General features: G+C 39.4%; 4 protein-coding genes across 4 annotated transcripts in view; 2 read left to right on the top strand and 2 right to left on the bottom strand.

Annotated features, from left to right (window-relative positions):
* LOC125236817 (DNA replication ATP-dependent helicase/nuclease DNA2) overlaps positions 1-1146 on the bottom strand; it is a 45969-nt gene extending 44823 nt beyond the window's left edge. Inside the window, exons 1-2 of the mRNA XM_048143747.1 lie at positions 1018-1146; positions 289-916 (exon numbers count right to left, since the gene is read on the bottom strand). Coding sequence (XP_047999704.1) covers positions 289-916; positions 1018-1047 — 658 coding nt within the window. The 5' untranslated portion in view covers positions 1048-1146. The remainder of the gene's footprint in view (positions 1-288; positions 917-1017) is intronic.
* Positions 1147-1452: 306 nt separating this feature from the next.
* Positions 1453-11246, top strand: LOC125236452 (probable 18S rRNA (guanine-N(7))-methyltransferase). The gene is made up of 6 exons (XM_048143263.1): positions 1453-1598; positions 1680-1717; positions 1822-2000; positions 2378-2571; positions 10085-10274; positions 10997-11246. Exons 1-6 carry the CDS (start codon positions 1560-1562, stop codon positions 11182-11184), a joined length of 828 nt encoding a protein of 275 aa, XP_047999220.1. The 5' UTR covers positions 1453-1559; the 3' UTR covers positions 11185-11246.
* Positions 11240-11909, bottom strand: LOC125236453 (ATP synthase subunit C lysine N-methyltransferase). The gene has a single exon (XM_048143264.1). It carries the CDS (start codon positions 11836-11838, stop codon positions 11248-11250), a length of 591 nt encoding a protein of 196 aa, XP_047999221.1. The 5' UTR covers positions 11839-11909; the 3' UTR covers positions 11240-11247.
* A 186-nt stretch (positions 11910-12095) lies between these two features.
* On the top strand, positions 12096-27219 carry LOC125236656 (ATP-dependent RNA helicase Ddx1). Its single transcript, XM_048143540.1, has 13 exons — positions 12096-12613; positions 14114-14231; positions 14872-15038; positions 15313-15444; positions 16095-16284; positions 18185-18372; positions 19432-19556; positions 20269-20406; positions 21789-22003; positions 22734-22849; positions 24185-24292; positions 26584-26718; positions 27056-27219. The coding sequence occupies exons 1-13, from the start codon at positions 12164-12166 to the stop codon at positions 27158-27160; spliced, it is 2187 nt and encodes a 728-aa protein (XP_047999497.1). The 5' UTR covers positions 12096-12163; the 3' UTR covers positions 27161-27219.
* The last annotated feature ends 37 nt before the right edge of the window (positions 27220-27256 follow it).

Below are 27256 nucleotides of genomic sequence, written 5' to 3'. Positions count from 1 at the left end.
GACCAATCTCAATAAGGCCTAGTTACCATTAGGGTTAGAAGGTCAGATGGCAGTCGCTTTCGTAAAACTAGTGCATTTGCCAAATCTTGGGATTAGTTGGCAAAGCGGACCCCAGGCTCCCATGAGCCGTGGCAAATGCTGGGAAAAACGCAAGGAGGATGAGTATCAATATAAATAATTGGGATTAGTTGTCAAAGTGGACCCCAGCCCCATGAGCCAGGCAGATGCCGGGATACCACAAGGAGGATGATGATGTGTTATATAAATAATAAAAAAATATATATGTACCATTGATTTGCTTGACATTAAGTATACCCTTATTGACTTCTGGACTATCTTCATCATGAATGTCATAAAAATTAGGAGAAAACTTTGCTTGACATAATGTATTAGAAACATGATTTTGACTACCATTTGATTTACACTCAATTTCATCATCATCGAAGATACTTTGTATCTCATGTTCAATGTTATTGTTCTTTTGACTAGAGGTCAGTGGTGACCTTTTCTTCGGAGAACTATTAAGGCTCCCATTGGTTCCTACATAATCATTTTTTAAAAGACTATCAAAATCATTGTCAGTTTTTGCTGATATAGAACCATTTTCTTTCCCAGGAGATTTCTTCACTGTGTCACAATGAATCACTGTGACACCATTTTTCACTGGACTTTTCTGTGCACCATTCTGGTTTCCACTTTTCAGCTTTTTACTTATATCATTCAGTTTCGTGCACGCTTGGTCTGTCCCAGTAGTATCGACGTGAAGAGGAGAAGTAGCCTTCCGTTTGACTGACAACTTTTCAACTTCTTTTGCAGGTGAAGGCTTTTTCAGAGGTGCACTTTGTGAATTTGTAACATTTGTGTTTTTGAAGAACTGTGTAATGGCTTGTTGATTCTTAGGCGGCCCCTTTTGGGCCTGTAAACAGATACAACGTAAACAAAATCAACATTAGAAACTAGAAACCATGTTTTCATTCACACATGCTTAACAAATTTACAAAATATCATCATAAATACCTTTTTCAAGCTTAAAGATTTAGGTGGCATTACTTCACATACACAACACAGCTAACTATATTTATATTGAACTGCAATTATTGCACAATAACAAAATTTTATTGTAAAAATTGCATCGTTCTACTTCAAACTAAGAAATGTCATCGCCAATTCGCCAGATGATTTTTTCCCGCGAAAGATTTGACGTTTCTGAGGGTATGTTCGAAAATATTATAAGTAATGATTAAAGCTTTGTTTAACTGCGTTTTCTATTTATTTACATGAAAAAAATAGAGAAAAGGAGTATAGGAAGATAACGAACCGTTATGATTTTTATAATCATGGCAAAAAACCGTTTTCATCATTAATTCATTAATGAAATGATCGTGTAAATATACCTTAAGCTAAATGACAAGCAAAGCAAGATAACTGACAGCTGTGACATATGACATATTGATGTTTTGATTTTGAGGTTATGGCTCGTGCTGAAATTTAGCTATTTGTATTATAAAAAATAGTTACCGTTGTTATTATACTAATCGGAATTTCTATACCGATATACAATGTCGCGTAGACCAGAGTTTCAGGCGCCACCTGAGATTGTAAGCAGTATTTTATCTTTACATTTAAACTCTTCCACATAAACAACTACTTCAAATAAATTATCTTTTGCTTTATTTCAGTTTTACAATGAAGAAGAAGCAAGAAAATATACACAAAAGTAAGTAGGATTACATAGATTCATACATGGCTATAACAAAACCTATTATATAGTTTAGGCACAAGCGTAAGTGTACTTACCCCATAATATTTACATTATTACAGCTCTCGAATCATCGACATTCAAGCTCAGATGACAGAAAGATGTTTGGAGCTGCTGTTGTTACCTGAAGATACTCCCTGCTTGCTCTTAGATATTGGCTGTGGGTCAGGGCTCTCTGGATCAGTATTGGAGGAAAATGGTCATATGTGGATTGGAATGGACATCTCAAATTCTATGCTTGGTAAGTATTAAAATTAAGACAATATATCCATCATGAAAAATATATGTTGTTCAGTGCTTTACTATCTATTTTTTTATTGATTTATTATTAAATGTGTAATGTAGCATTAAATACAAGTAATATTTGTAATTTAAATAGGAAATTTAATCAAATTTTTTATACTTTAATTCTTTTTAGGATGTTCTTGTGCCTTGTGGAAAAATCTGATTTTTTTTAATTTAGATGTTTAGAAAACCGTAGTTAAAAAAATTGTAGTTTATGCAGGTTAAATTAAAGAAAATCTTTAAAAAATCTGAACCAAAAGGAAATTTTGTTCAAAATATTATCAGACTCTATATTACCTAATAGGCACTTTAAGGTATATTTCTATATTGTAGAGGTAGCACTGGAGCGAGAGACAGAAGGTGACTTAGTCCTAAGTGACATGGGAGAGGGAGTCCCATTCCGAGCTGGTTGCTTCGACGGGGCAGTGTCCGTGTCAGCTATCCAGTGGTTGTTCAATGCAGACAAGAAGTCCCACCAGCCTGTGAAGAGGCTCTACAAATTCTTTAGCACATTATATGCTTCACTGGTATGTTACTTGTTTTATTATAATCAAATAATCATGTTTCCCTGCAAATGCCATGCTTTTTACAAGTTATAATGTTCAATTATATTATCTTAAGTAATTGCACTCAGCATATTGGTTTGTTTACTATGTTATTGATATTCCAAGAGAAAAATAATTACATCAAATTTATTATGACCTCTGAAAACATTAAAACAAGATTCTAAGCTGATAAAAACCTTATTATCAGGGACCGGACAACCCCTTCCGCGCTACAAGCCTTTCATTGGGAATCCCTAACGTAAGGACGACCCAATCGAGAGACTCTCCCTTTCGAACTGCAAGCCCATTCATTTGACTAGCCCTTACAAAAAACTAAGCAAAACAATAAAGCTAGCCCTGTGCATTGGCTTAGCGCTATCCGATACGGCTTGCAAGCCTTTAATAAGGGTTACCCTTATTTTAAGCGCTATTTATAAGGCTTTCCCTTTTGTTAAAGCGTAGTCGAGCCTTGCGTAAAAGAGACAGGATTATGAATCTAAGCTATTGTAAGAACAGGAAGGAAAATGCGCTGTTGCCACTCCGCACTATGCGCCCCATTTTTAATTTTGCAACGAAACATGTTTTCGTTGGATAAAAGTAGAACACGGCTAGAAATTATTTTTAATGAACTGGGAGACAAGGAAGTGATGGATCGCCTGATGGTAAATGATCATCGTCGCCCATAGATCAGTATGTACGTTCGTACGTATGAATGTATGTAGGTATGTATGAATGTATGTAGGTATGTATGTATGAATATAATTATGTAAATATGTATGTATGCATGTAAATATACAGTGTTGGCCGAAAATCAATACAATTAACCATTAACATTACACATTGAAAACGTTAATTGCCAACATAAAAACAAGCCGTTTTCGTCATCCAACTCGCCTTGATGAGTTAATTGGGTGAGCAGTTCCTAAGATAGAGCTGATGCTGAACCCTGGCTTTTCCCAGGGGAACGCGGGTTTGGTTTAACATAGGCAAGCGCTGTTTTCGTCATCGGACTTGTTTTGATGAGTACTTGAGTGAGCAGTAACCAAGGTAGAGCTGATGCTGAACCCTGGCTATTCCTAGGGGAACGCGGGTTTGGAGTAACATAGGCAAGCGCTGTTTTCGTCATCGGACTTGTCTTGATGAGTACTTGTGTGAGCAGTAACCAAGGTAGAGCTGATGCTGAACCCTGGCTACTCCTAAGGGAACTCGGGTTTCGTGCAACATAGGCAAACGCTGTTTTCTTCATCGGACTTGTATTGCTGAGTACTTGAGTGAGCAGTAACCAAGGTAGAGCTGATGCTGAACCCTGGCTTTTCCCAGGGGAACGCGGGTTTGGAGTAACATAGGCAAGCGCTGTTTTCTTCACCGGCCTTGTCTTGGTAAGTACTTGAGTGAGCAGTAACCAAGGTAGAGCTGATGCTGAACCCTGGCTTTTCCCAGGGGAACGCGGGTTTGGAGTAACATAGGCAAGCGCTGTTTTCTTCACCGGACTTGTCTTGGTGAGTACTTGTGTGAGCAGTAACTAAGGTAGAGCTGATGCTGAACCCTGAATATTCCTAGGGGAACGCGGGTTTGGAGTAACATAGGCAAGCGCTGTTTTCGTCATCGGACTTGTCTTGATGAGTACTTGAGTGAGCAGTAACCAAGGTAGAGCTGATGCTGAACCCTGGCTATTCCTAAGGGAACTCGGGTTTCGTGCAACATAAGCAAACGCTGTTTTCGTCATCGGACTTATCTTGATGAGTACTTGAGTGAGCAGTAACCAAGGTAGAGCTGATGCTGAACCCTGGCTTTTCCCAGGGGAACGCGGGTTTGGTGTAACATAGGCAAGCGCTGTTTTCGTCATCGGACTTGTTTTGATGAGTACTTGAGTGAGCAGTAACCAGGGTAGAGCTGATGCTGAACCCTGGCTATTCCTAGGGGAACTCGGGTTTCGTGCAACATAGGCAAACGCTGTTTTCGTCATCGGATTTGTCTTGGTGAGTACTTGAGTGAGCAGTAACGAAGGTAGAGCTGATGCTGAACCCTGGCTATTCCTAGGGGAACTCGGGTTTCGTGCAACATAGGTAAACGCTGTTTTTGTCAGCGGACTTGTCTTGATGAGTACTGGTAAAGCTGATATTGAACTCTGGCTGTACCTAGGGGAACTTAGGTTTGGTGCAACTAGAGTTTGCATTATCCGGTGGATTTTTAATATTCGAATAATTCGGATAATACAATTTTTATTATTCGAATAATTCGGATAATTTCGGATAATTTATTAAATGGAACAAAATTAATGTTACAGGTGCGTATAAGCGTGGAATTGATAACGGCTGAGATAGATGAGCGCCATAATGCGAAATTTACCTACATTTTTATTTATTTTTTGCATAAATCAGCAAACTGTAGAAATTAAAACACACCTTGCTCTCTATCTTTAGTTCTATGATTAGAATCTTGCAATCAGATGGTGAGCTGTCGATATAAGACAGTTAGTAGAGTGATTAGTTAGGTGTTGGATATAACGAGAAGTTTTTCTTACAACACCTTTACCTTGGAAATGGATGGTAGAGAGGATGGCTTGTGTAGAGTGGAACGTTAGACAACATCATTGGATATGATGATGGTTATAGGCGATACAGCGTTGTCATATTATCCGTTCCGATATCGGATATAGGAAGGATGTCAAAGGCAAAAATCAAAGATGGCGCCTTGAATGATTTCGAGAATGTATAGGAGTCGGTCCTTCGCTCGATCGGATCGGATACTCATCTTAAATCTGCGGGGCCCTTCCGGATACACTTCGACCCATCGGGATCTTTTGTGCAATTACCCCCTTAGATCTTAAGATCCTTCAGCTATTCAGGAGCTTCTCGACCATCTCCACGTATCGGATGATGAGGCTCATGGGTAGCTCTCTGATGTCCTTTGGTACTAGGTAGCCTGCTCCAAAGTTCTTCATTCTTTGTCTGGCGAGGGCGTGACATTCACACATTAGATGTCTGACGGTCTCTTCCTCTTCGCCGCACATGCGACAATCTGTGTAGTCAGCGTGTCCCATCTTGGCCAACATTCCTTTGATCCCGTAATGGCCTGTGAACACCCCCGTTATAATTTGGAGTTGTCTTTTGCCTAGCTTTCCTAGCTTTTTACTCCATCCAGATTCTACCCTCCGCATAAAGAGCTTTGAATGCTTCAGACCTACCAGGGCATCCCACTCTTTTTGGTGATTAGCCTTTGTATGGTATGGTCCTTCATAGCCGGTTTAATGGTTCCTTGTGAGGTTGTCTTCAGACCTGGCCTTGGCAAGTTCATCAGCATTTTCATTGCCAATGAAGCCTTCGTGCCCCGGTATCCATACCAGTCGCACCTTGTTTTGCCTTGCAAGCTTGTTAAGAGCTTGGATGCCGTTTAATACCAGTCAAGAGTCACCTCTGGGCGATGTGAAGGCTTTGAGTGCCGCCTGACTGTCGCTGAGTATATAGATATTCTTTCCTTGGGTTTGTCTAACTATATTCTTATGTACAAAGGTAATTATTGCATATGTCTCGGCTTAAAAGACAGTGGCATAATTGCCCATGCTGATACTACCACTGTAGTCACTAATCATTTGCACAAATGCCTACGCCCGTACCAGATGCCATCTTGAACCGGATCGGATACTTAATATAAAAAGTTGAAAACTCTTTTCGTAATATGTTCTCGTTCAAAACAGAGTAACCAAAAAAAGAGAAGACCAATTAGTCGAAGACACTTCCTATCCAGGTGTGGATCATTTTAGACCTTAGTTGCACAGTGGCTGGTACCAAAGTACCAATGGAAGGGGAGAGGTGATAAATAAGTAAGTACGTAACAAATTCTTTATTGTACCACCAACATAAAATATACAAGACATAAAATTTAAAAAAATGAAGAAGGAGGAGGTACGAAGGCGAACTTATTTAAATATTCAAATCCAAAACGCCTCAAATTGCTCGGCAGCGATTTGATGGGTTTTAGTTTCCAAGCTGATCAGTAGATCGACTAAGATTTCAAAGTATAAGTAGTGATTAGACCGATTTTTGTGTATGAATGTAACTAAGGACTTAAAAGGAAAATACCTTATATTTCTTAGTGAAGTGGAGGGAATTCTGGCGTACTAAATAGCCATGGAACTGATAACAGCTAAATTCGGAGTGAGGCGCTAAATTTCAATTTCAAAAAAACAAGGGACCAAGGCAAGGGAAGTTGAAGATAAATAGGTGTTAACTTGTTAGCAATAACATTGTCCGTATTAAGAATTGATCGAAATTGGTTTCAGTGACGTCTATCTATTAAATATATTACTTATAAATAAAAAATAATGTTTATAGAAATTATCCGTTTATCCGGATAATTTCACTTGGATTATTCGAATATTTTCGGATACAAATATTGGCGGATATTCGAATAATTCGGATATTCGAATATCCGGATTGCAAACCCTAGGTGCAACATAGACAAACCCGGTTTCCGTTATAGGCCCTGCCTTTATGAGGACTTGGGTGCGCAGTACCCAAGCCAGTGCTGTAGCTGAGACCTGGTGGTACCTAGGGGAACTCAAGTTCGGTGCAATATAAATAAACGCTGTTTTCTGTTCATAGTATGTTTCGTGTAAAATATCTTAGACTCGTCTTTATGACTGCTACTTGGTTGAGTTGAGTAGTACCATAGAATCTGTCAAACTATTTCTGTTGATTGTTGTGAATTCTATGAAGATCGTTTGAAACAGAAAATAGTTACCGCAGTCTATGGACGCTTGGAACTCCAGTATTCTCTTTATTCCCTGTGTTACTATTAGTGAAATCGACTGTACTTAATTTTGATATTCAAATGGATATACATACGTATTTTTTTAGACATAAATAAAGTGTTTTATGTATGGCAAATTAATAAATTTGTTCTAACTACTTGATGTTAATATTCCCTTCTGGTAGGATTTTTGTTCAGTTAATATTATGTTTTATGCCTAACTTGACATTGCATGAAATATTTCTATATTATAATGCACCGAAACCAGAGTTGCCCTAGATACCGCCAGGGCTCAGCTACAACGCTGTCTTGGCTATTGCGCACCCAAGTCCTCGTCAAGACAAGTCCGATGACGCAAGCAGAGTTTGCCTATGTTACACCAAACCCGAGTTCCCCTAGGTACAGCCAGGTTTCAGCATCAGCTCTATCTCGGGTACAGCTCACCCAAATACTCATTAAGACAAGTCCAATGACGAAAACAGCGTTTGCCTGTGTTACACTAAACCCGAGTTCCCCTAGGTGCAAACAGAGTTCAGCATCAGCTACACTTCGGGTACTGCTCACTCAAGTACTCATCAAGACAAGTCCGATGACGAAAACAGCGTTTGCCTGTGTTACACTAAACCCGAGTTCCCCTAGGTGCAGCCAGGGTTCAGCATCAGCTGGACTTTGGATATTGCTCACTCGAGTAGTCATCAAGACAAGTCCGATGACGAAAACAGCGTTTGCCTGTGTTACACTAAACCCGAGTTCCCCTAGGTGCAGCCAGGGTTCTGCATGAGCTGGACTTTGGGTGTTGCTCACTCGAGTACTGATCAGGACAAGTCCGATGACGAAAACAGCGTTTGCCTGTGTTACACTAAACCCGATTTCCCCTAGGTGCAGTCAGGGTTCAGCATCAACTGGACTTCGGGTACTGCTCACTCGAGTACTCATCAAGACAAGTCCGATGACGAAAACAGTATTTGCCTGTGTTACACTAAACCCGAGTTCCCCTAGATGCAGCCAGGGTTCAGCATCAGCTGGACCTCGGGTACTGCTCACTCGAGTACTCATCAAGACAAGTCCGATGACGAAAACAGCGTTTGCCTGTGTTACACTAAACCCGAGTTCCCCTAGATGCAGCCAGGGTTCAGCATCAGCTGGACTTCGGGTACTGCTCACTCGAGTACTCATCAAGACAAGTCCGATGACGAAAACAGCGTTTGCCTGTGTTTCACTAAACCCGAGTTCCCCTAGCCAAGGTTCAGCATCAGCTGTACTTCGGGTACTGCTCACTCGAGTACTCATCAAGACAAGCCCGATGACGAAAACAGCGTTTGCCTGTGTTACACTAAACCCGAGTTCCCCTAGGTGCAGCCAGGGTTCAGCATCAGCTGGACTTCGGGTACTGCTCACTCGAGTACTCATCAAGACAAGTCCGATGTCGAAACCAGCGTTTGCCTGTGTTACACTAAACCCGAGTTCCCCTAGGTACAGCCAGGGTTCAGCATCAGCTGGACTTCGGGTACTGCTCACTCGAGTACTCATCAAGACAAGTCCGATGACGAAATCAGCGTTTGCCTGTATTACACTAAACCCGAGTTCCCCTAGGTGCAGCCAGGGTTCAGCATCAGCTAGACTTCGGGTACTCATCAAGACAAGTCCGATAAAAAAAACCGGCCAAGAGCGTGTCGGGCCACGCTCAGTGTAGGGTTCCGAAGTTTTCCATATGTTTCTCAAAAACTACTGAACCTATCAAGTTCAAAACAATTTTCCTAGAAAGTCTTTACAAAGTTCTACTTTTGTGATTTTTTTCATATTTTTTAAACTTGTGGTTCAAAAGTTAGAGGGGGGGGGACGCACTTTTTTTTTTTCTTTAGGAGCGATTATTTCCGTTATATTAAAATATTAATATTATCAAAAAGCAATCTTAGTAAACCCTTTATTCATTCTTAAATACCTATCCAACAATATATCACACGTTGGGGTTGGAATGAAAAATATTATCAGCCCCACTTTACATGTAGGGGGGGTACTCTAATATTTGTTTTTCCATTTTTTATTTTTGCACTCTGTTGGCGTGATTGATATACATATTGGGACCAAATTTCAGCTTTCTAGTGCTAACGGTTACTGAGATATCCGCGGACGGACGGACGGACGGACAGACAGACATGGCGAAACTATAAGGGTTCCTAGTTGACTACGGAACCCTAAAAAGCAGCGTTTGCCTGTGTTACACCTGAGCAAAGAAGGAGCCTATCATAACTATAAGTATTTGGTATTGAAAATTGAACCTTATTTTATCTACAGCCGTTTCCATCAAACAGAAACGCGCAAATATCACACACAGTGCCACCGTAGGTAATGATCGTATGTTATTTCGTTCGGAGTAATGTGTGCTTTATGAGCGAGGTACAGGATTTAAACTCGCACGATATGCTATAAGGGAAAGCAAATAAAACCCAATATAAGGCTTACCCTTATGGCGTTAGGCTGAGCCGATGATAAGGGTTTTGAAAGGGTATTGGACTATTTTAGGTAAGCGCTTTCGTTAGGGCTTTAAAAGCAAAATGAAAGGGTATCGCCTCAAAAGGGTAGGGTAAGTTAAGCCTAACGAAATACCCATACAAAACCCCGTATAAGGGATAGCGGGCCGGTCCCTGCTTATTATAGGTTTTTATCAGATTTATATTCAGTAAATTGATAATTTAATAAAATGCCAGCTATATTTCTAACACTCGATAATTTGTTTTTTCAGTCTAGATCAGCAAGAGCAGTATTTCAGTTCTACCCTCAGAATGAGACTCAGCTAGAACTCCTCACATCCCAAGCTATGAAGGCAGGCTTCTATGGGGGTGTGGTCATAGATTACCCAAACTCTACTAAAGCCAAGAAGTTCTTCTTGGTGCTTATGACTGGAGGGTCAGCACCACTCCCTAAAGCTTTAGGTATGTTGATTAAATGTATTGCATTTTCTTTTTTTACATTCATGTTTGGCTTTTACAGCAGACCAAATGCCAAAGCATGGAAAACAGTCAAAATACAAACAGAGATACAATTACAATTAAACAATGAAAAAAAAAATTGCATGAGTATTTTAATGCAAAAAATTAATTGACTTGCTATTTCCCAGTTGTTATATTATAAATTGGCCAGAATTCATTACAAAATATACATAGTTTAATCTGGGCGAGCTTCGCTCGGTTCTATTTTAATATATCACGTCTTTAGATAAAAAAACTCTTATACATACAAAAACAAAAACAAAAGACAAAAAACAAAAATTTAATTTCTGGCCGGGATTCGAAACCCTGACACCTACGATCTATCTGCGTACATTAGACCGACCTCGTACGACTGAGCTAAGCGGAATCGATGCGCGCGCGGCGAAATTAACGACCATATTTTACGTTTACTACCGCGAAAGAAAAACTCGTGAAAACTCGAAAATTCGCGTTTTCCGGGATCTAAGGCTACGCTAGATCGATTTTTCACCCCCGAAAACCCCCACATAACAAATTTCGGCGAAATCGTTAGAGCGGTTTCTGAGATCGTCGGTATATATAAATAAATAAATAAATAAATAAATCAATATACAAGAATTGCTCGTTTAAAAGTATAAGATAATAAATTGTATAATTTTAACTTATCTGTTTCTAACAATCGTCAGGAACTGAGGAAGAAAATAGTCTGCAAGTAAAATATGCCAGGAGAGAAGCTGGCAGGAATGCAAGAGGCAAACCTCTAAAGAATACCAAAGCTTGGCTTCTAGAGAAGAAGGAGAGGAGGCGGCAGCAGGGCAAGGAGACCAAACCCGACACCAAGTACACTGGCAGGAAAAGAAGTGGAAGATTCTGATAAATATTTATTTATACTTAAGATTTACAATATTAATTAAGAAATAAAAAATGTAAATTAAATTTATCTTTTAATCTCATATTTCCAAACTGTATCAACTCCATGTCCTATTGTCTCAACTGGTTTCATGTTAGGCAGAGGGAATCTGCATGCAACCACCACTGTACCGTTTTCAGTTTCATCTAGCAGTTTATTTTCAAATTCTGCCATCATTTGCTCAACACCAAATATAACTATGTTGTTATATGGTTTTAAACTAAAAGTCCATAAGTTTCGTCTATAAAACTTTGTGTTTTGACTCTGAGAAGATAAAAGGGCAGCTATTCTAGAGTAATAAACCAGCCATGGGTTGAGTTCTACTCCATCTGATTTGAAACCTAATTTGGCTGCTGTAAAAACTATTCTTCCATCACCTGAACCTACGTCAAGTAGCCGACCGCTTCGCCCACTCAAGGCTTTAGTGACCCCCGCTAGCTGTTCTGTGGTAGCAGGAACATAAGGCAGGCAAACCTTCCTCAAAGCTGGTGACACAAAAGGAATGCACACAATGCTGACTCCTACTGCTAATCCCCCTGTTGTATAAATTAGTATTTTCCCTGCACGTGATAATTTTTTAGGAGCGTTTGTCTCAGCACCAAGTAGCTCCAGTTCCATTATGTAATTTTATTTTTTATTAAATTTATCCATCCATTTAAGGTTATGATCACTCTGTCATTGACATACCAGCTGATTGTCATAGACGATGGTGCTTTTTATTCATTTTTTTTATAGATCTAGCTGTTCACTATCAAGCACGAGCACTCAATGCAAAGATTGTAAGGATTTTGATACTGGCAACACTAAAATATACGCCAAAGCCCAAATGTCAAAAACGGTAGACATCGGCAGTGATTATATTCTCTTTGCATCGGCTGAACTGAACCCGTGAACCGGGTGTTCTGTATTTATCTTGTTGAAATATCATTGAATTTCCTCCATCATGACTGCCTTCGAGGAGTTCGGCGTCCTCCCCGAACTGGCTAAAGCCATCGATGAAATGGAGTGGACGTTGCCGACGGATGTACAGGCTGAAGCCATTCCTCTAATTTTGGGTGGTGGAGATGTACTCATGGCTGCCGAAACTGGTAGTGGAAAGACTGGTGCTTTCTGCTTGCCTATTTTACAGATTGTGTGGGAGACATTGAAAGATATACAAGAAGGGAAGACTAGTAAAGTAATAGCGCAAACTTCGTCTGAATGGACGATGTCGTTTTTCGATCGAAACGATGCGTTGGCGGTGACTCCAGATGGGCTGCGCTGCCAGTCGCGAGACCAGAAGATGTGGCACGGGTGCAGGGCCACCAAGGGCGTGCACACTAAGGGTGCTTATTACTATGAGGCTACAGTTACTGACGAGGGGCTGTGCCGTGTCGGCTGGTCTACACAAGCTGTAAGTTGATTGTGGTTTTTAGGGTTCCGTAGTCAACTAGGAACCCTTATAGTTTCGCCATGTCTGTCTGTCCGTCCGTCCGTCCGCGGATAATCTCAGTAACCGTAAGCACTAGAAAGCTGAAATTTGGTACCAATATGTATATCAATCACGCCAACAAAGTGCAAAAATAAAAAATGGAAAAAAATGTTTTATTAGGGTACCCCCCCTACATGTAAAGTGGGGGCTGATATTTTTTTTTCATTCCAACCCCAATGTGTGATATATTGTTGGATAGGTATTGAAAAATAAATAAGGGTTTACTAAGATTGTTAATACATTTATGATAGTATAATTTATGTTGTTAAGAATTTAGACTGTTTCACTAAGAATTCTGATATCCATAATTACAACACTAGAAACAAAAATAAGCTTGCCATAAAGAAGTTTCGTGTCCGTAAAGTACAGAAGTCATTTGTTGGGCAATGCATTCATTTTTATAATAAGTTACCTGACACTGCTTTGAGATTACCCCTCCCAGCTCTTAAGAACTACTTAAAAAAATCATTGATGTTAAAGGCTTATTACAGAGTCGAGGACTATTTGACAGACAAACATGCATGGCCCCAACCAGAAACTACAAAAAACGAATAGCAATTAAAATAATTGTATTATGTATAGAGGACACAGTTCAGATAAGAAAGCACATCAAATATTTTATATTTTATGTTGTGTAGGTAAATTACATATTTAATGATATTGAGATTCATATTATCTTTTTCTTCTATGACAATTTGATATGTTTTCTCTGAAGAAGAACGACGTATTATTAAGCAATAATATAATTTATTGAAATTGATTTCCATAGAGTACCTAGTCTGTTCATATTCTTTGATGAATACTTTTGCATGTTAAATTGTATGTTGTTATTTAATGCATGTTAATTATAAGATGTAATGTTTTGAAAAGAAGTTGCCCGCCGAGTTTCTTGCCGGTCCCATAGTGGATACCCCCCTCCCAACTGAGGGGGGACTGAAATCTTCTCGAGGCTGAGGCGTAGGGTTAGAGCCGGCGTAGCTTTATTTGACGTTCATATGCGCATTGTAATATGCCTACTTGAAAAATAAATATTTCATTTTCATTTTCATTTTCATGTTTTTTGATAATATTAATATTTTCGAAAATAATCGCTCCTATAGGAAAAAAAAGTGTGTCCCCCCCCCTCTAACTTTTGAACCATATGTTTAAAAAATATGAAAAAAATCACAAAAGTAGAACTTTATAAAGACTTTCTAGGAAAATTGTTTTGAACTTGATAGGTTCAGTAGTTTTTGAGAAAAATACGAAAAACTACGGAACCCTACACTGAGCGTGGCCCGACACGCTCTTGGCCAGTTTTTAAAAATGGGTATACCTACTATTAAGTTCAATATAGGGTAACACAACATATCCTTTAAATCACAAGACATACAAAATACCTAAGTTATGTCCTAGTATTTATCCAATATTTACTTCTATCAGGCAAGGCTAGATCTTGGCACAGATCGCTCAGGATTTGGCTTTGGAGGCACCGGTAAGAAGTCCAACGCCAAGCAGTTTGATGACTATGGCGAAGCATATGGGAAGAATGATGTCATTGGTAAGACCACATTTCACAGTATTGCACAACTTTTTTATTGCTAGTCTTATTATAACATTAAAAGGAAAAAATAGCAGGATATAAGTGGAATTCCCATGTTTCTTGAAGTTTTAACTTCTAGAACAAATATGTATTCTATAAATAATACTTCATTCTAATTGATATTACTTTTCAGAAATCTCATAAGAAAAATCAGTTAATTTTGTAAATATGTAAGGAGATAACTGCCAGTTCTAGTTTTTCAGAGCAAAAATGATGGGGTGTTCTAAGTATGACATATCTATCTGTGGCATCATAGCTCCCAAATGGATGAACTGATTTAGAGTCGTTTTTATTTTGTTTGAAAGCTGAGTTATAGTTGGGAGTGTTCTTAGCCATGTTTCATGAAAATTGGTTTACTATGTTAGGGGTTATTTCAAAATTTTATTTTATAAATCTTATCAATATATTACTTCAGTCATCATTTATTCCATTCCTTTTTTTAAATAGAATTTTGCACAAACTCTCACACTACTATATATATAAATTAAAACTTACATAAATTACACATAATATTAAAGAAAAAGTGACCTTGCCTGACCAGGCTGGCATTACAAGAATTTTTGTTTGTAAATATTGAAATAGTCACCACCACTTTCAGGATGTCTGCTCAACTTCAATGCTGGTGAGATCCGGTACTCTAAGAACGGAGAGGACCTGGGAGTGGCATTCAAATTGGACCAGTCTCGTAAATCTGACTGCTACTACCCAGCTGTAGTGCTTAAGAATGCTGAAATGAGCTTCAACTTCGGTGCAACACCTTTTAAGGTATAATTAACTTAACAATGATGTACACAGTTAAAAGAAAAAGATAGAATGCTTAGATTTTTTTTTCTAGAAGTCAACAGTTGCATGACTGAGGGGCAAAACTGAACGAGTTTCAATGTCGTATGAAATGTATTAAAAACACAATCACCTGGGACTTGGACGTCATTCAAAGTAGAAATTTGGGGGTTAAAAGAAAATTATTCATTGGGCTTTTGAAAGATTGCACAATACGTAAGAAGATCAAAGTTTAATATGTTTTTGTATGAATTTTCAGTATCAGCCGCCGGCAGGTTACGTAGCAGTGAATCAGGCACCCAAGGAGTGCGTCAAGAACAATGTGGTGCAGGCCGGAGTGGCTACGGAGAGCAAGCCGGCTAACAACGCGCCGCAGGCTATCATTATTGAGGTATGCTACGAGTTTATGATAAATTTGTTCTACTGTAGTTGAGGTTTGTAAATATAAAAGGTTGTCAACCTCTAGCGTCCTGTCCTAGAGTCCTTATAGAACAAGGCAGGCATTAAGAAAAAACTGATATAGCCAGTATCCATTAATCAATATGTCGTTGATCATAACATAGTTGTAGTTGTAACTTTTTTTACAGTATTTTTACCATTAAAAGTGAAACTAATAAGTTTCAGCTAGAAGTGGCTTCCATTACCTGTGATAACTGCCAGAAATGTTTGATTTTCCATTCCTAAGTAATAAATAACGGACAAATATTACAAAATTACCTACAACAATGACGTTTTGCAAACAACTGCACAGACTTCGTAAACTGAAGAGGTTAAAATACTTTATCAAAATTTGAGGTGAATAATCGAATTGCAGTGTTTTTTTTTATACTACGTCGGTGGCAAACAAGCATACGGTCCGCCTGATGGAAAGCGGTCTCCGTAACCTATGGGCGCCTGCAACTCAAAAGAGTGGCACATGCGCGTTGCCACCCCATTAGAAACTTGTACACTCCCTTTTGCTGTGTTAAGTATAAGTACACAGCAAAAACGAGTGTTCTTCTAATTCAGACTAAAGTTAAACGGATTCTACCTAACTTCCAGCCCTCGCGCGAGTTAGCAGAGCAGACCTGCAACCAGATAACCATGTTCAAGAAGCACATCGACAACCCGAAGGTGCGTGAGCTGCTGGTCGTCGGTGGGGTCAACGTTAAGGACCAGATTAGTCAGCTCAACGCTGGCATCGACATCGTTGTTGGCACACCAGGCAGGCTGGAGGATCTTATTTCTGGAGGTAAGATAATCACACAGCTCACGTAAAATGAGAGGTTGTTTTTCTTGGTTATAAGCAAAATTTCTTAAAGAGATGTACTATTGGGAAAAGGATTTAGAACTCAATGGAGAATGTTGTTACTACCACTAGCGACATCTAGTTAAAGATGTCGAACTAGATTGCGCACAAATAGATTGGAAAACGCGCCGACAACCCAAAGTTGTGCGAGTTGCTGCTTGTCGGTGGGGTCAACGTTAAAGATCAGATTAGTCAGCTTAACGGCCTGGCCACGGACACGCGCGAATTGCGGCAGCGGCAGCGGCGAGCGGTGAGCGGGAGAAACAAAAGCCTAAAAACGCATTTAGGATGCCACGAACCGCCGCCGCTGGCGACAACGCGCGCGAATTTTGTCGAGCGGCGGGCGGCAGCGGCGCGCGGTGCGACGCGCGGGGGAAACAAACGTACCGGGCTAGTGGACGACGCCACGACTTACAGCGGCGCGACCAGCGATATTAGCGGCACGTATCGGGCGGTTCGCTTCCGACCAAAAAATATTAGACGATTCGCTCGCGAAATGGACTCGCGGAAGCGCTTATCCCGGAAATATTAGATGGGTAACTTATGATTAGGTATACATTTTTGAATGTGATTTTGACGTTACCAAAAGGCTGTTTTTATACTAGTAAGTGCCATTAATTATTATATACAGAGAGTAGTGTTTTTAGTTATTTTAAATATTTGATACTGAGAATTTTATAGTTGTTTTAGTATTGAGATATGTAATCGAAGGGTTCGATGCTCATTCTGGTGTACTCGTAAAATTTCTCCGGGTACTTTCTGTGTTCTTCATACAAAATTGTAAATTCGCCATGTGTACGTCTGTTAGTTTCGTGTACTCCTTCTCTCAGATTTAAAATATCCTGCCTGAAATATGTGCTGCTTTCGAGAAACTGACGAGCAATTTTGGATAACACCATTTTAAATCCGTCCCCTCCGCTTGATGCCGCTGCCGCGACAGCGAAGTACGTGGCATGCTCCCCGCTCCGCGCTTCCCTACCGCGCCGCGCGCCGCGCCGCTCGCCGCTTAGACCAAGTCCGTGGCCAGGCCGTAATGCTGGCATCGACATCGTTGTTAGCACGCCAGGCAGGCTGGAGGATCTTATTTCTGGAGGTAAGGGAATGTGTACAGTCTGTAGGATGTTGTTACTACCAATAGCGACATCTAGTTGTTAAGAACTAGACTACATTAAAAATATGTTGGAAAACGCGTCGACAATCCGAACGTCGAAGTGTTGGTGGCGGTCAGCTCAACACAGACATCAACATAGCTTGAGGTAAAGTTTGGATTTGGAAGACCTTTATGGACTTTTTAATGGAAAACTTTCTCAACCTTTCACTTTTTAACTGCTTTTTAAGTACCACACGTCACTGTTCGTTGTAAATGTTGTAATATATTTATAATTTACATTATTTATTTGCCACCAACATGATTTAAAAGAATATTACTTAGTAGCTAATGTAAAAGAATGCATCAGCGTCTTAGCAATTTCGGCGACTACTAGCGACGTCTAGTGAACGATGGGAAACTAAAACAAACTATATTCATAAAAAAAATAGTAGTAAAAATAGTTAGTTCTAATTATTATTCTATATGTAATTACATCTCCTACTACCTAACACTACTGCTTCTACTGTCTAGTTCAAGTTTATTTCAGATTTGCTTGATAAACGCAATAAAACTTTTTCTTTACTTGTTTTCTCATAGTGTCTACTACTAGCGACATCTAGTATGAGCCTAGGGGAACATGACTTTTGTGTTGGTGCCCTAACTTCCTGAAGGAGGAAGTATTGTTGATTAACATCCCCCCATTTACAATTTACGTAAATAAAATATTCGAACAATTTTACATGTATATTCCAGGTTACCTAGCGCTGACTCACTGCCGTTTCTTCGTATTGGACGAAGCCGACGGGCTGCTGAAGGCTGGCTACGGAGACATGATCGAGAGACTACACAGACAGATGCCTAAGATCACATCGGACGGCCGTCGGCTGCAGATGGTCGTGTGTTCAGCGACTCTTCACGCTTTTGAAGTTAAGAAGATGGCGGTAAGTTTTGAATTTCTTAAAGCTTAACCATTAAATGCATGAATTTTTTTTTTAACGAGATATTAATATATGTGATAAACAATGGAAAAATAATAAAAAAAATATTTAAGATTAAATATTAGAAGTTAAATAGGCCAAATCTTGTTTATATAAATATATCGTAATTGGTAAGTTTTATAAAAGAATACTACTATTAAAAAGGTACACTATTTGTGAAACCTTTATGATAAAATGTTTAAACATAAACTAATTACTAACTCCGAAAAAATTAGCCTAAATCACATACTAAAAATCGCCATCATCCTGTTTTTTCACACTTTTCCGCCATTTCATCTAATCCTTAAATAATAAATAGTAAATCATTATATTATTTAATTTAAATAATTGTATATTAAATAATAATAAATAATGAATAATAATTAAGCAATAAATGTGATTTCGGATAGTTACATATCGAGCCACGGGCCATCAAATATATGATGCATATATACATCACCATGCATTTAAGGGTTAAGCTTCTGTCACACAACCTTGTGTGAGAGCACAATTGAACAGATAAATCACGGACGACCGTCAGCTACAAACAGGAAATATTCAGCATCGTTTCACATTTTTAAAATTAAGAAAATGGCTTTAAGATTTCGACACAATAAGGGACCATCCACACTCATAAGACGCATGTCTCGACGTCTCCGCCACGCCGCCTGAATGTAATTCAAAAAACGTCTCCTCAGTACATTTTGTATAGGAAGGACGTAAGACGCGCCCCAGGCGGCGTGGTGGCGGCGTCCGTTGCGCGCCACGAGACTCGCGACGCCTAATTGGGGACGCTGCCTAAGTCCGCCACACTTTTAAAGTAAAAGAGACAGGGCAACTTTTAACTTATTATTAAAATTAATCATCAAGTTGTGAATTCTGAATAATCATGCTGAAAATTTGATGGCTCATATAATGGTCTAGTTACCAGAAAACAAGGCGCTGTATGAAGTCAAAACTTATTAGCACTTTTTTAATTGTGTTAAAATCGCTAACTTTAGATAAACGTATATGAATTTGCAGGAGAAATTGATGCACTTCCCAACGTGGATCGATCTGAAGGGCGAAGATGCGGTCCCGGAGACCGTCCATCATGTGGTCGCGCTGATTGACCCGCAGAAGGATCGCTCCTGGGAGACCCTGCGCAAGTAAGTCGATACGATACTATGTATAATGGCACTTTAAGTTCTCATTTCGATCAGTCAGTTATAAGTTGTAAGGTTCGGCTACAATATCGCTTAGAATGCGCTGGCGCAGACGTAGAAAAAGACTTCTGCAATTAGACATAACGCAGATAACATTTGATTTCATATCTCATGAAATCTCAAACTGCGACTTATATGAAAATGGAAGAACTTAAAAATAGATTTTCTGCCTACTTCTAAAAAAATAGTATCCACCTGCTACAAGCAAGTGTGGTAAAGGTACCTAATTAAGAAATGATCAGATTATATATGTAAATCAAATCACGGCTTTTATGTTGATTGAACAAATAAAAGCATGCGCTTATAATCTATAAATAGCTGTCTCTTATGTCCAAAATTATATTAAGACAACATTCGCAGCCATTAACTCAAAATGGTGAGTTGTAGTTATAACTGTACTAGCTTTTGCCCGCGGCTTTGCTCGCGTTAGAAAGAGACAAAAAGTAGCCTATGTCACTCTCCATCCCTTCAACTATCTTCACTCAAAAAAATCACGTCAATTCGTCGCTCCGTTTTGCCGTGAAAGACGGACAAACAAACAGACACACACACACTTTCCCATTTATAATATTAGTATAGATACATTTGTGTGTGTTGTGTTATCTATCACAAATGTGGGATTTGTGTTCAACGTGAACCGCATCTTTTTTTTCAGACAAATAACAACAGATGGGGTCCACGCTAAAGACAACATCCGCAGCGGGAACACGACGCCCGAGACGCTTTCCGAGGCCGTCAAGATCCTGAAGGGCGAATACTGCGTGCGCGCCATCCGGGAACATAAGATGGACAGGTAAGGATATATACATGTATACTGTAATTACTGTATGTAAACAGGAAACTAGTTATATAAACAGGAACTACCTTTTTCGAGGCCTGATCAATCTACAAGCTATTTCCAAATATGAAAATAATTCCATGTAATCTTTGTTGATCAATTTGGTAGGTCACATATTTAGTGAAATCAAAACTTTAAATTCTAAAACTAAATTAGATTCTATTGATATTCGATAAAATCATAAGTGCGGAAAATGGTTCTTTCGGAAGAGGGTGAATGTAAATGCAATACGCATTAAAAAAAAACATTAGATTATTAGAAATAATTTTTCATCACTCCCCATTAGTCCTCATTCCACGCAGGCGAAGCGGGAGTTGCATCATAGTATGCACTTACTCGCATAAGTCATTATTTTTATTTATAAAGTGGCCAAAAACAGCGTCAGATCATCGACCTGCAAGTCTGCGATAGTTGACTTGCAAGCGAGCGGGGTGGAATCATGAAATTCATATCCGAATTCATCATTCGCTGTTCAGTCGAGTCAGTTAAGACCCTTCTGATGGCAATTTGATCTAAATTCAAGTAAAGGTTGCCTACATTCTACGGGAAACAAACGATACCGTGTTCTACGAATCGCGCTGGATGACAAAGTGACATCTAGCGAGGAATTGAGTAAACTTTATCCATGCGGTCGATGACCTTGCGTCGCACATGTGGTTTATAAATAGTGAGCTCTTATCATACTTACCGCAGTACTCGAATGCTACTAATCTAAACATTCGTTTAAGATTATTTTGTATGAAATCGCACGAGATTTACGAGATATTGCTGTGGTCGTAGACAGAATGTAATTTTTCTGTTAGATGACTATAAATAAACATTCCTTAAATAACTATCATTATATATTTTATTCAATTTAATAACTTATTAAATTATTTTAGTGTTAACATTGCCCTTTCATAAACCGGGACTTAGCTAAAGCCTGAAACGCAGTGCAGTGCATAAGGGAACTCAGGACCGGTTGGGGTAACTAACAACGTTATTTGAGGATGTTCTGATTTATTTACAGGAAATATGTACATTAAAACTTTGTTTAATTTCATTACCCCCTTTCTTCCCGTGGCTGTGTGAAAAGTTGAATGTGGGGCCCATCCCACACCACCCCACCCCAGTATGCAGTATGTATACCCCAATACGGGTTAAATTGTGGCGTAGGCGAGAGTCTGGCAACCTGTCACAGCAATGTCACCTATGGAGTTGTAGGCATCCGCAGGCTACGGAAACGTTCACGACATAGTATAAATAACTAAATATTAGGGACTCCTTACACAGATCAACTTAGCCCCAAACTAAGCAAAGCTTGTACTATGGGTATAAAACAAAATATTTTTTTACAGAGCCATAATCTTCTGCCGCACAAAACTCGACTGCGACAACATGGAGCGGTTCCTCAAGTCTTTCGGCAGCGAATTCTCCTGCGTCTGCCTCCACGGAGACAGGAAGCCGCAGGAAAGAAAAGCCAATTTGGAAAGCTTCAAGCAGCAGAGAGTCAAGTTTTTAATCTGCACTGATGTCGCTGCGAGAGGCATTGACGTTTCTGGACTGCCGTTCAGTGAGTTTTAGATTTTTATATGAATTATTATGAAAATATTTTATATTTTGTCGGCCACCATTCACAGGCTCAATATAAATTGAGTCTGTGGTTATTATTTCAGTAGACATTTTATTAATTTGATCTCTGAAAACCATAAATTATGACATTGTGTGTTGGTTTTGTAAGGCATTTCTGAACACCACTAGCGCCATCTAGCCTAAAATGTATCAAACATGGACAATGAAACTAATTTATTCCATAAATTGTTCGTAAGCGTAAACATACAAACTTCATATTTTTTAATGACTTCTTAAATTACAGAAGTACATATATTTTTTTACTTTATTGGGCACTTATCTCAAAAAGACCACCTAGGATTATCGTAAGATTTTATCTTGCACAAAATTTTAAGGACTAGAGGATGATGCTTAAAGACATGATTTATTTTGAGTCTTGCCCGTTAATGGGTTAAAAATTAGTTGTTGAAAAGCGCTACTTTTTTTTTATACCACGTCGGTGGCGTACAGGTATACGGTCCGCCTGATGAAAAGCGGTCACTAACCTATGGACGCCTGCAACTCATGGGGTGTCACAAGTGCGTTGCCGACCCATTAGAAACTTGTACACTCCTTTTTTGAAGAACCCCATACTGTAGTTCATCGGAAATACCTCGACAGGGAGCTCATTCCACAGCGACTGTCATCAGTTCCCCTTTTATACGACATTTTAATAATTGAATCTGTTTCAGTGATCAACGTGACGCTGCCGGATGAGAAGTCCAACTACGTGCACCGCATCGGGCGCGTGGGGCGCGCTGAGCGCATGGGGCTCGCTATCAGTCTGGTTTCCACCGTGCCTGAGAAGGTATGACTATCACTTATCAATAGTATTTTCTGGTTTAACTTAAAATTCCTTTTATTTTATGACCGACCGTTTACAACACTGTAAACATGACAATAAAATCTATTTATGAAATAAGAAGCGAGAGGCCTGTCGAAGGCTGAAAGTAGAAAAAGCAGGCAGGGTTGGGAATAGATGAGATACTTAAGTTCTCAATAATTCGGCTCCGATGCTGACTCGGAAGTGCCGTATTAGTAGAAAATTAGGATTTCTAGAAACTAGATCCAATCTCTATATAATTTGATATATTTCAGTGTATCATCCTCCTTGCGTTATCCCGGCATTTGCCGCGGCTCATGGGAGCCTGGGGTCCGCTTTGACAACTAATCCCAAGATTTGGCGCAGGCACTAGTTTTACGAAAGCGATTGTCATCTGACCTTTCAACCCAAAGGGTAACTAGGCCTTACTGGAATTAGTCCGGTTTCCTCACGATGTTTTCCTTCACCGAAAAGCGACTGGCAAATATCAAACGACATTTCGCACATAAGTTCCGAAAAACTCATTGGTACAATACGAGCCGGGGTTCGAACTCGCGACCTCCGGATTGAAAGTCGCACGCTCTTACCGCTAGGCTACCAGCGCTTATATATTTCAGTGTATGTCGTATAAAAATACTGTACGAGAAGGCAGTGTGATAAGTACATTACGATATAAGAGGAAGTTCGGAACGAGTGGCGATAAATTAAAACACAAGTCCGACGCAAAAACGACGGGGTGTTATAACCGTTATAAGTTTGTTTTGTCTCGTCTGTCTATACACATATGACACTACTAGCTTTTGCACGCGGCTTCGCTCGCGTTAGAAAGACACAAAAAGTAGCCTATGTCGCTTTCCATCCCTTCAACTATCTCCACATAAACAATCACGTCTATTCGTTTTGCCGTGAAAGACGGACAAACAAAAAGACACACACACTTTCCCATTTATAAAATTAGTATGGATGTCGGGGATTTTTTAAATTTTGTTGGTTATGTGTCGGATTACCGAGCCACCGAAGTGGCGGAGTATCGACATTTGACTGTATTGAATAGGCTACTTGCCTCCCAGTCAAATCAGCTTCTTTTTAGGAACTGTCAAAACGAATTTGAACGACTTGCTAATATGGAATTTATATGAAATCGAATTGAGTGACGTCACGGTCAACTCAGTTACTTTATATATTTCTACCTGAGTTATGAAATAGAAATTGGATTTAAAAATAACTTCTGTCCATGTTTTTCTTATAATTATCTGATGCTTTATTACGCCTATGGCATAAAATATTTTATTTTAAATACAGTCAAGTTCCCTATTGCAGGTGTGGTACCACGGCGAGTGGTGCTCGTCTCGCGGCCGCAACTGCTGGAACACCAACCTCATCGACGACCGGCCCAAGGGCTGCTGCATGTGGTACAACGAGATGCAGGTACAATACGTTTTTTCGTGATTACATCTAGCAGGCCCAGATCTAGGGGACCGAGCCGGGGCCCTTGCCTTAGGTGCCAAGTCCAAGAAAGGCGCCAAATTTGAATTTCGTCAAGTCCAAGGGGCGCCAAACTTGTCATATTTTAGTTTTTGCCCCCCGTAGTTGCACAATGTATTTTACTTAATAAACTGTATGTGCAAGTGCTGAACATGATTTGTTCAGACCATTTGTATACCTGAACAATGAATCCTACCCCTACATGTAAAATAATTATTGCGAACGAAAAATAACGTTACTCAAAACCTGCGTCAAAAACTTAGGTATAAGAAAAACAACCAAAAAGTGAGCACTACTAGCGTCATCTATGCACGCTTAGGTGGTATCATCTTAGTTGTTGACTTCGATTCTAGATGTCGCTAGTAGTAGTCATCTTTAAGCCAGGTTTAGACGAGCAAGTTCTTGCTGCAATAAATTGAGCAATAACTTGCGTTTTTGTTTACACTACATGCAATTTTTGTAGCACAAGTTACATCTGCAAGCTGACAAGCAAGTTCTTGCTGGAAGATTTTGCAGGACTGTTTATATTAGCAATAACTTGTGGCAACTTTTGTTGCATCAAATCGTTGGTCTGTTTAGACTACCTGCAATTTTTCTGTCGCAAGTCTTTTTTAGAAGTTATTAGCAAGATCAGTAAAATGCGTGCATCTGCGGCGATAATAATAGTAGTGGGGAAGAAAACACGGAAGAATCGGAAGGGGGTAAAAGATTGGATTTTAAGACGAGATGTTATAGGAATACAACGCAATTTATTAATCGAACTACGATAAGAAGAACCTTCACGGTATAAAAAAATTGTAAAAACTGGCCAAGAGCGTGTCGGGCCACGCTCAGTGTAGGGTTCCGTAGTTTTCCGTATTTTTCTCAGAAACTACTGAACCTATCAAGTTAAAAACAATTTTTGCTGCCTGCTTTTTGCTGCTAGATTAGCTGCAGCAAAGCTGTTTTTAGGGTTCCGTAGTCAACTAGGAACCCTTCTTCTTCTTCTTCTTCTAGGTTAGGGGCTTTGTAAGGCTTCAGGGCGCCTTATGTATCACTGCGACCATTTCTGATCTATTGTGATCGCCACCTACTACAACTCTCGATCAAGTCCTACAAATTCAAAGACTTGTAGTATCTTTTTGAGATCGAGAAACCTCACATCCTCTGGGAGAAATTGGTAACTGCCCAGAACCCTTATAGTTTCGCCATGTCTGTCTGTCCGTCCGTCCGTCCGCGGATAATCTCAGTAACCGTTAGCACTAGAAAGCTGAAATTTGGTACCAATATGTATATCAATCACGCCAACAAAGTGCAAAAATAAAAAATGGAAAAAAATGTTTTATTAGGGTACCCCCCCTACATGTAAAGTGGGGGCTGATATTTTTTTTCATACCAACCCCAACATGTGATATATTATTGGATAGGTATTTAAAAATGAATAAGGGTTTACTCAGATAGTTTTTTGATAATATTAATATTTTCGGAAATAATCGCTCCTAAAGGAAAAAAAGTGCGTCCCCCCTCTAACTTTTGAACCATATGTTTAAAAAATATGAAAAAAATCACAAAAGTAGAACTTCATAAAGACTTTCTAGGAAAATTGTTTTGAACTTGATAGGTTCAGTAGTTTTTGAGAAAAATACGGAAAACTACGGAACCCTACACTGAGCGTGGCCCGACACGCTCTTGGCCGGTTTTTTTTCCTAATTTTGTTTCGATAATCTTTACACTTTGTGTCCCATAATTCTCCATGTTGCTCATAGTGCGATATCAATTTGATGACTTTGTCACGGGTCTAAACTTTTCTATCCGACATGTCAGCAAGAAAACTTTATTCCGTCGACAAAATAAACACAGAAGTTATTGCAGGGATATCTAAAATGTGTTTACACGTTGTACTTGCGGCAAGTGTTGCAAGTTGTAAAACTTGCAAGAAGTCAACTTGCAGCGACTGTTTACATATGAACATTACATTGCAAAAGTATTGTTCTGCAAGTTTTATTGCTCGTCTAAACGTGCAAGTTATACAACCTACGATAATTGCAGAAGTTACTTGCCGAGTCTATTTTTTGATGTTTACACGCAGAGCTTGCAGCAAGCTAGCGAAAGTTGAAAAAATACAGAAGTTAGCTGTTTACACGACGCAAGTCACTCGTGGAAGTCAACTTCTGCAAATTTAATTGCTCGTCTAAACCTGGCTTTACAAGCCAAGTGAAATATTTTTTGATCTAGTTACTGATTTGTTGTTTTAGTATTTGGCCGATATTGAAGATCACTTGAACGTGACGATTCAGCAAGTAGAGTCAGATCTGAAGGTGGCGGCCAACGAATTCGACGGCAAAGTCGTGTACGGGCAGAAGAGGACGCAAATTGGATCTGGATATCAGGTATGATGTTTACATATTTATAGTTATACAGAATATGCTGTGACAGACGAAAAGACACTAGACAGAGGGACGAGTGATTCTTTAAAGGGTGCCCTTAGAGAGTTTAATGTCTCAAAACGAGTGACACCAGCACATTATACTACTTTACTTAGCGTGCAGTATTATACCACTTTAATGGTTGTGCACGTGCAGCAAGATTTCAAAGGGATTGCTAATTAATAACTTTATTTTCAATATTTCTCAGTCAAATAAAAATTAGTTTACTTTTTCAGCGTGACGTATAATGGTCTTTAATAGCTTGATAAAAAGCGTGTTATAATAACAAACCTTGTTGCAGGACCACGTGACACAGATGGCGCCAGTAGTCAAGTCCCTGCAGGAGTTGGAATCGCAGGCGCAGCTCTACTACCTAAAGAATCACCACAACGTCGCAGTTGCTTAAGATTTACATATTATTTATAATTATATAAGTTGCGTGAATATAACGACTGATTTTGAGTACTCGTTGATTTTATTTTAACAAAAGTACCCCTAATTG

The sequence above is a fragment of the Leguminivora glycinivorella genome, chromosome 19 (genome assembly GCF_023078275.1).
Source record: "Leguminivora glycinivorella isolate SPB_JAAS2020 chromosome 19, LegGlyc_1.1, whole genome shotgun sequence".
NCBI classification, from domain to species: Eukaryota; Metazoa; Arthropoda; class Insecta; order Lepidoptera; family Tortricidae; genus Leguminivora; species Leguminivora glycinivorella.
Note: the sequence above shows the minus strand (reverse complement) of the source record. Positions and strands in the feature narration are given on the sequence as shown.